Below are 9,637 nucleotides of genomic sequence, written 5' to 3'. Positions count from 1 at the left end.
GTGAGAGATACTGTGAGAGAGGGTGTGAGATATACTGTGAGATAGGGTGTTTTGGGAACTTTGGATTCAGGCTACTGTACTTGGAAAGAATGAGGAGAGATTAAATAATGACTCTGAAGCACTAGTGTAATTGGAGATGTAATGCTGAAAAACGAAACAAACTGCAAAGCTGTATGTGGGTTTCAGTACTGAAAAAGTACTGCGTGACGCAAGGCAGGAATGAAAATATTACAGAGCTGTTTCTTGCTCCTGTATGCATAATTGGTCCTGTATGCATAATTCTTCAGTCAACTGTTTGGCATGCCCAGAAAACTGCAAATAGTCGCATTGGCCAAACTGAAATTTCTTTTTATGCTCCTTATTTTTTTCTCAGAGGGTCAGGGATTGAATTCTCCTGTGGTTTTTGGTCTGCCTGTAGGAATGTGACAGGAGTGTATCATATCTGTCAGAGAAGTGACTAAGAGCTGTTTGAGCTGTAGGTGAAGAAGGGACTTGCAGAGTCCGGGGAGGGGTTTAGCTGCCTACAGGGAAGAAGGAACTGAGGGGTGGGGGCTGGGACCACCGGACATGGGAGAGTGAGGGTCTTAGATAAAAAGCTGCCTAGTTCTTCTCCTCCTGTGCATGTGCGAAGTGAGTGTTTGCTTGTGGTGTGGGTATTTGTCTGTGTGTGGGTGCGTGCACACTTACTATTACTAAATTCCTCCTCTACCGACTGGCAGCCCTTTGAAAGCCTTCTGAGAGCCTCGCCATGCTTTCCGGTGTGCTGCTGCAGACTTCTGTCCTGCTGTGCCTGGTCTGCCACAGCCTTCAGGGAGGTAAGCCACAGATGACATTTTCAAGAATACCAGTCCCCTCTCTCAAAACCCAGTGAGCATAAATGTCATAGTTGCATTTCAAGAGGATAATACTCAAGGGTCAGCAAAGGAATTTTACTTACATAATAGTCCCCATACCAATGATCAGATGTCCTAAAGGCATCTTGTTATAAGGGAAAGGGCTATACAGCCTGACCCAAGGTATTATTGCAAATAGTTCGAATGTTTTTAAAATGTTGTTTGGAAAATATGAGAAACCATGTCGGCTTCAGTTCGTTATTGGGGTTTTTTTTCTTTTTCTTCTTGGGGAGGGGGTGTCCATTTTGTTCCCTTTGAAGATGAGAGATGTAGAATAGCCCTAGCCGACATCCTGAGCAGTTTGAGCAGAATTCTGCAAGCTTCTTTTGAGAGCAAGGAACTGCCTTTGAAAACTGTCTGAGCATGGTGCACTTCTAAACCACATTTTCCCCTATAGAGAAACAAGAGGGGAATTTGGTACTCTGTGCACAGCATGGCACCAAAGTTACTTACTGCAAAGCTGTATCAGTCTTGAGAAAAGCTAGATCCTTTGCATGCTGTGATATTTTATTGGATCAATGTAAGATTTCTCCAAACATAATGTTGTGCCACGAACTTTCAATATCACACAGGTCCCATCTTCAGAACTGTTTTGAAAGCTTATGTAGATTCCTCACCAAATTGGTCCAATAAAAGTTAACCATAGTCTGAAAAGAACCTGGTACTCCAAAACATGAGAAAAAATAATTAGAAACTGGTTACTTTATTATTTGGCTATGTGCATTATTTTCTTCCTCAAACACTGTCCATTGTTTGCAAACTTGCCCAAGGATTCATTCCTTTCCCTTCCTTTCATTTATAGTGTAATGATACACCTGGCTCAATGCCAGATTTAAGAATCTTGGGGTGGGGGGAAAGTACACATTTTGCCTACATAGCTCTGAAATAGTACATCTGTTGCACAATTTCCTGCAATTTCTGGAAGGAAAGATTTTGCCAGAAAAAAATGTAAAAGCAAAAACATGCAAACATATTGTAGTATATTGCACAATCTTAGGGGCAAAAGCCCTATAATGTATTTTGGTAGAATATTTGCTTTTGCTAATTTTTTTCTGTACAGTGTGTTTCCATACAGAAGTTGGAGATTAAGGCTATCTCAGAACCTTGCAGTTTTGCACCTTTTCCCTAAGTTTACCTGATTCTTAAGGTGGACCCTATATCTTTTATTGATCTGTACTCTTGGTGGCATCTCTTACTTTATAGGAAGCTCCCTTCATGGACACATGGTTCAATTCTAGAAGTCAAACATGTAGACCTTGGTGGTTCTTATAGAATAAGAAATGTTACTAACAGCACATATCTCATAAAGCATCTGTGAATTGTACATTTGTGCATGCTTTAAAATAAGTATAAATTTTAAAAAATGCTAGTGAAAGAGTCCTCTCGTAGAAAGATACCACTGCTACCGAGAGTATGTCAGTCAGTCAAAAAATATGACCAGTGGAAGCCCTCAGTATTTTATAATGTATGCAATTGTGAGGTGAATTAAGATATTTTTAATGAAAGATACTGTAGAAATTTGAATTGCATCTTTCTTACCTTATGAATCTCTATAGCTGTTCTGATACTCTCTTCCCTTAACTCTTAACATTTTCTCTGTGCCTCTCAATTAATTCAGAGAACTCACCTTGATAGTGAATTCTGTTAAAGTAATTTCTCTGATATTAGGAACCTTCCTTTTCCATGTACTTCAGGAAAGTAAAAAAAAAAAAAAAAAAAGCTGTCTTGTATCTCACTTCTAATCCTCAGTTGTGACACTGACTTGTGTGACCATGGGACAATTCACTTTATTGCTTTGTGCCTCAGATCTAGAGATGTAAAGGAGGAAAATAACAGAATTTTGGGAGGTAAAACACAGGTCAGAAAAATTGGGAGTGTGGCTGCATTATGTTTAAATCTGTTTAATCTTTCAAGTCTTGGGTCCACTTGCAATGTTCTCTTTTTTTTTTTCCCCCCATTCCTTGCACAACAGCAGCATCAAAATGTTTAGTCTATGGAAGAAACACATACTTTGTTGATAAAAACTTGCCCACAATGTTCCCTCTAAAGTTTTGTAGAGGTGTGCAATTGTGCATATAATTTAATTAATGAGTATGTGGGAAGTGGGTCCTTCCATCGTGTGCTATTCCCTCTCCCCTGAGATACCTATGTATCTTTCCAGGCACCCCTACCTTAGCTAGTGTCATATATTGTAGGGGACACTGCACTTTAAAATAAAATAAATCACACTGCCTATCACTAAATACCCCATAATGACATATCACATTAATAAATTACAAACACATAATCCATTTTAAACAAAACAAAATAATGAAGGGGACAAGTTTCAGTAGGCCACCTAATTGCAAAATAGAGACACACTTTTAATGCATACCCATACTATATCCTTAGAAAATTAGCTAGCATAAAGTATCTTTCCATTTGCTATTTGTACGGGAGGTTGAGTGGGAGTAACACAGCAGATGCACCTTTGAAAAAGGAAATGTGCGGTCACTGTTTACTCCTATTTCCTCAACCTAAACACGCCCTGGGAATAAATAGCTCTTTTAAACCCAATTGAAAGTTTATATGCTGTGGAAGCCTTCATGTGCCTTTAGCTGGATTGAGTGAAGGTGATTTTCAGACATCTAGATTACCTGGGTAAATGACTTTGAAAATTGTCCTCAAAATTTCCAGAAATTAGTTTTCTCTCTTAACTTTGTTTTGTGTATCCTCCTCATACTGTTGTCATTCTCCTCTGTAATCGTGTCTGTCATCTGCTTCCTTTCTTGGTTCTCATTTCCAGGATTTTCCTTTTTGTGTTTCTTCACCCTTCTCCATCTCTTTCTATCTGTTTCTTTTAAATGTATCTTTCCTTCATGTCACTTTTCTCGCCATCTTATTCCACATACTTTTTTCATCCACCCTCCCTTCCCCCATCCTATCTGGCTCTTTCACCCCCAGCTTCCTTTCTCCCTTTCAGCTTTCATCTCCCTCTCTATGGCTCTTTGGGCCATGCCACTCTTGCTCCTCCTTCCATCTTTTCATCTGTTTCTTATCTCTTTTTGCCTTTTGTCTTCAATCTTCCTATCTCTCCCTCTCACCCGCACTCCTTTACTTATTAGTTCATTCCAGTCTCTTTCTATTTCATTTCAGCCTATTTCCTCCCTTCTCCTGTTATCCACCTACTTTTCAGCACTGTGTGTGTCATGTAGTTCTATAGAAATGTTAAAGTATATTTTCTTTTCTTCTCTTCAACCCAAATTTAACCTTATTCACCCTCTCTAGCCCTGGTTCTCCATCTGTCTCCCTCTTTATAGCCCTTTCCTTCCTCCCATCTCTTTTCTTTCATTTCTTTTACATCCATCCTATCTTTTGCAAACTTGTTTTTTATTGAACAGTAGGCAATACTTATACAACATTATCTGAAATGTTTAAACAGAACTTAGGAATAACATTAATAACAAATATAAACATCAATATATAATATGTACAAAACATTGTTTATCACAAGATAACATCTGATCATAGAGCTCTTCAGTGATTTCTGTTTTCCCCCTTTCATCCAAACATCCAGTCCTCATTCACACGATCCTACTAACATATGTGAAAAATTGCCCAAAAGGAGATGTGTTTCAAATATATTGCACTTTATAACATACTAATGCATTTTCACTTAGATAAATGCATTTGCATTTACTGTGCTAACATCTATATTTTCTGGATAATAGGTCCACAGCCTTTTTAACATCATCTGGAATGCCTTCCAAAAAACAGTCAGCAGTTCATAAATCTCCCAAACTCCATAGAGGTCTCTGTCTTCTCAGTTTGAAAACTTCAACCATAAGATGTATCCATGTATCTTTTGTGGGTGTAGCGTCTTCTATGCATTTAGGAAAAATGCATTTCTCTTATACCATCATATGTTTTCTAGGGATGTGCATTCATCTGAAATGAATGATTAAAGTTTCATTCATGAACCTCCAAAATGAATGGAGGATGCCCACAAATGAAACAAATTTCTCATTTGATTTTCCTATTAAACTCCATGGCCCACTCCCACACTCCTTTACTTATTAGTTCATTCCAAAGAAACCTGAGATCTGCTAATAAAGCTCTACTAACTACCCCTTCTGTCAAAACAGCACGCCTCACGCAAGTAAGGGAAAGAGCACTGTCACTGGCTGGCCCCGTGCTATGGAACACCATGCACTCGACTTTAGGCTGCAGAGAAATTTAAAAATATTCAAAACCAATCTGAAAACCTGGCTCTTTAAACAAGCTTTTTATAAAGATAAAGAGAAGGAGAAATCCAGTTGATTGATAAGAACATAAGAAAATGCCATACTGGGTCAGACCAAGGGTCCATCAAGCCCAGCATCCTGCTTCCAACAGTGGCCAATCCAGGCCACAAGAACCTGGCAAGTACCCAAAAACTAAGTCTATTCCATGTTACCATTGCTAATGGCAGTGACTATTCTCTAGGTGAACTTAATAGCAGGTAATGGACTTCTCCTCCAAGAACTTATCCAATCCTTTTTTAAACACAGCTATACTAACTCCACTAACCACATCCTCTGGCAACAAATTCCAGAGTTTAATTGTGCGTTGTGTAAAAAAGAACTTTCTCCGATTAGTTTTAAATGTGCCCCAAACTAGACACACCAAACTAGAACTTATTACTTGTAGCCTACAAATGCATATTAATGTTAAATTCAAACCGCCTAATATGTTCCCAACAGACAAGCTTAACTTGCGCGCACAGTTTTTTGTATTAAATTGTTACTGTACTATGATGGCACATGTTTAATTTGTAATCTATACCACTCATATTTGCATTATCATGCTTTGCTATAAACCGTTGTGATGGTTATCTAACTTAACGACGGTATAGAAGAGTTTTTAAATAAATAATAAATAAAAATTCAAGTCTATGGCTGTGCTGAACAAACAGGTGCAGTCAGGGTCTAACTGGTAACTGTAGTTGCCATTCTGCCTAGTTCCCATGCCTCAGATGTATCACCTTGTTGGTCTTTCTGCCACTCTGCCTATGTGTCCTGCTTCAGACGCACCACGATGGGGGGAGGGAGGGAGGGTGTAACACAACTCTGTATCTAGATGACTAAACAGTGGGCCTTTCCTAGAAACCCATTTTGAGCCTCCTGGTGACCAATTTGGATCCTTAGGAGTATGGCTTTGTTGCAGGCTAACAACTGGTTTGAGACTGCTTCATTTGAAACCATTCTGTGGCCTCATAAGCAGGGCACCAGTCTTTGAAGTTGTGATACTGAAGACAGACAATATATAGTACATATACATACTATAGTAAAAGCCCTCATTCAGAAGGAAAAGATGCAGGCAAACAAAAACTATGCACAGAAGAGACCTTTGCATGTTCTGAATGTGGGAAAGGTTTCAGTAAGAAGAAAGAACTAATGCAACACCAGAAAATTAACAAAGGGGAGAGCTGTGTTCAGCTACAGAATATGGGGAATCTTTCTTTTTAAAGCAAATCTCACAAATTACCAGGAAAGTCAAACTGATGACAGATCATTGTCATGTTTTGTTAGTGACAAAAGTTTCAATCAGAAAGCAAATTTCACAAGAAACCCAATATATTCTACCTATCAGCATGATCATTTTCAAATAGGAAATATGTTTGTCACAAAAATGATATTGATCACAGATCATTCTCGTACTAAATCTGAGAAGTGGCACTGGCATGTAATTCAATAGGAAGACAGACATCTCCCATGCTGCTCTGCCTTGCTGCTATGCCTTTTATCCTACACCTTAAGGGCCTTTCTTCAATTCAACATTGTTGCCATGCCTAGATTTTGCATCTTAAGGGTCTTGCTGTTACTCTCTTACTGCCACTCTTTTGATGAACCATCTTTAGGGTTTTTCTGCTACTCAGACTTGTTGGCATAACCAAGACTTTACATATTGGGAATGCTGCTGCCACTCTGTCTTGCTGCCATATTTCACATTTGCTTACATTCTGCCTTGCTGTTGTATCCAGACTTTATACCTTGGGGTTCTTGCTGCCACTTTGCCTTGCTGCCATACCCAAGAATCTATACTTTAGAGTGTTCTTGCCGCTGTGGGTTAGCTGCTTTGCACCTCTCATGGAGTCTTCATGCTACTCTGTGTAGCTCTGTCCCTCAGTCATTGCTTGAGGTTTTTGGGTTTTTTTGCCACCTTTCTGCTTTGCTTCTCCTTCATGATGCCCAGAGGCATCGTTAGCACTGGGTACATGAGGTACATTTATTTACATGAACCGAGTGCAAGCAGAAATGCCCTGAATATCAACCACACACCTGAGGATGTCAGCAGCGTTAGCAACAGTGTTAACATTTATTTATTTAGAAGTTTTTATATACCGCTTATACACAAAATAGTGAATTAGGGGGTTTACAGACTAAAAACATACATAATTAATTAAACATAGAACAATAGTTCATAAAATTAGATACAAAATGAAATGATTAAAATGGAAGGAAAATACAATAAAAGGAAAGTATTAAGTTGCACACATATAACAAATGTCTAAAATTATCAAATGAAGAGGAGAACAAGAGCATCAATCTGGGTTATTGCGTCTAAAAGCACAGGTGCATAAGTAGGTTTTTAATTTTTTCTTGAAATCTTTCAGATTTCTTATGACTCTAAGTGAAGTTGAATTGGAATTCCATAAGAGGATCAGCTACAGAGAGCGTGTTTCCTGGTGATCTCCAATCTGGCTGTTTTTATAGTAGGGACCTCATGGAGGTTTTTATCAATTGATCTTAGATGGTGGCGTGGCTGATAAAGGCGAAGGGAGGTACATAACCAGATGGATGATGGATTATGGATTAAAGATTATTAATAAGATTTTATATTGAATGCATTGTTTAAAAGGTAACCAGTGAAGATCTAGGAGAATTGGGGAATTTGTGCCTGTGAGAAGACGTGCTGCAGAGTTTTGTATAAGTTGCAACAGCCGAATCATTTGGTCAGAAAGACCAATGTATAATGAGTTGCAGTAGTCTAGATCAGATAGGATGAATGCCTGTAGAACAGTTCTAAAGTCTGCTGGGAAAAGAAAAGGATTTTAGTCGTTTTAAAAGATTTAGTTTATAAAATGAAGTTTTTACAAGTTTGGATATGTCTTTGGTCATAGATAGTTTGGAGTTTACAATAATACCTGAATTCCGGGCATGTGTTACTATTTGTATATTGTGATGATCAAATAACAGGTGTGATGGTGGGCTACATGAGGAGTTGGGGATAGTTGAAAGATGGATTAATTCAGTCTTTGCTGGATTTAGTTTTAATCTAATGTTGGATAGCCAGGTTTTTATGGTATCTAGGTAAAGTTTGATTAGTGAGAAAGTGTGAGTCCAAGAATAGGTGTATGAAAAAAGTCATTGGATATCCGCAGAAGTCTTGAAATCTCTGCCTAGTCCAGTTAAGATATGACATAACGGTATGAGGTAGATGTTAAATAACATTACAGATAAAGAGGAGTTTTGAGGGACTCCATTAGTAGTAGTACAGCAATCTGAATGGTAGGAATCTAAAATGATTTGTTTGTAGATGGTTAGATATGAAAGATTTAAACTACTGAAGGACATTGTCTTGGATCCCTAAAAATTCGAGACTAGTGAAAAGTATATAATGGTTTAAAATGTCAAAAGCTGTGGAAAGATCAAGGAGAATGATATAATCAATGTTGGCATCAAAGCCACAGATGATTGAATCAAAAACTGAGAGAAACAAAGTTTCTGTACTATGTCCTTTCCTGAAGCCATATTGGTGTAGGTGTAGGATATTATTCTCTGTAATATATTCAGTTAGCTGGTGAACAGTAGATTCAGTTACTTTGGCCAAAGTTGATAGTGATGGGGCGAAGATTTGAAAGATCATGAATATCAGATGTAGGTTTCTTGGGTATAGGGGTTATAGATGTTGTTTGAGTATATCAGGAGATTTTCCAGTGTTGAGAGATAAGTTAACTAGTTGTGCTATGGAAGGAGAAATAGTCTCTGCTATCCTTTGAGGTGACCTGGACATGGGTTGTATGATGTTTGATGCCTTCTGCTTAGTAAGCAAATGAGAAACAGTAGGAGCATTAATTTCATAAAAGGTGGACCAAGAACAAAAGATAAAGTAGGCAGGTTTATTTTGGGAATTGGGAAGTGAGTAAATTCTGCGGAGATCTTGATTCGTTTTTCTTGAAAATGATGGGCAATCTTATTACATAAATCATTTGAAAAATTGTTGTGGGAAATAGTTTTTTGAGATATTAAAGATTTTACAATATTCAATAGAATTTATGTATTGCCATTAGCCAACTTTTTGTTTGCATTAATATTTTTTAGCAGAGTCTTTCTTTTTTGTATTTTTTTTTGAGTGAATGATGTAAGTAGTTTTATTTTCTGGAGTTGGGTTCTTGCACCATTGTTGTTGTTTGAGGCATCTTAAGATGGTTTTCAATTGTCGAAAAAAACCAGATAAAACATAGTGAATGAAGAAGCAGCAAGTCAATTTAAGCCACTCCCAATAAGTGATGTGGATGTGGATTCAAACATTTTATTTTATTTTTTTCTTCCTGGCTCCAATAGGAAGACTGAGAGCATCAGGGACAGGCCATGGATGGAGGCAGCGTGGGTAAGGGAGTCAGAAGGGGGGTCAACAAATAGTTTTTAGCTGTAGGGGAGGGAGGCACAAGGAGCATTAAGCCAATCTGGCCAGAGGAGGAGGCATAGGGCGGTCAACCCTCA

At 38.2% G+C, this 9,637-nt stretch overlaps 1 protein-coding gene across 7 annotated transcripts in view; it reads left to right on the top strand.

Annotated features, from left to right (window-relative positions):
- Window positions 1–538: 538 nt before the first annotated feature.
- Window positions 539–9,637, top strand: part of LOC115094073 (elastin-like) — a 122,466-nt gene continuing 113,367 nt past the window's right edge. For 6 of the 7 annotated variants that reach the window (XM_029606754.1, XM_029606750.1, XM_029606752.1 and 3 more), the window contains exon 1: window positions 567–815. In XM_029606754.1, coding sequence (XP_029462614.1) covers window positions 749–815 — 67 coding nt within the window. In that variant the 5' untranslated portion in view covers window positions 567–748. Of the gene's footprint in view, window positions 816–9,637 lie in introns of all 7 variants that reach the window. The other variant, XM_029606749.1, reaches the window with a different exon arrangement.

This window comes from Rhinatrema bivittatum, chromosome 6, assembly GCF_901001135.1.
Source record: "Rhinatrema bivittatum chromosome 6, aRhiBiv1.1, whole genome shotgun sequence".
Classification (NCBI taxonomy): domain Eukaryota; kingdom Metazoa; phylum Chordata; class Amphibia; order Gymnophiona; family Rhinatrematidae; genus Rhinatrema; species Rhinatrema bivittatum.
The sequence above is the reverse complement of the archived record's forward strand: the minus strand, read 5'-3'. Positions and strand labels throughout refer to the sequence as shown.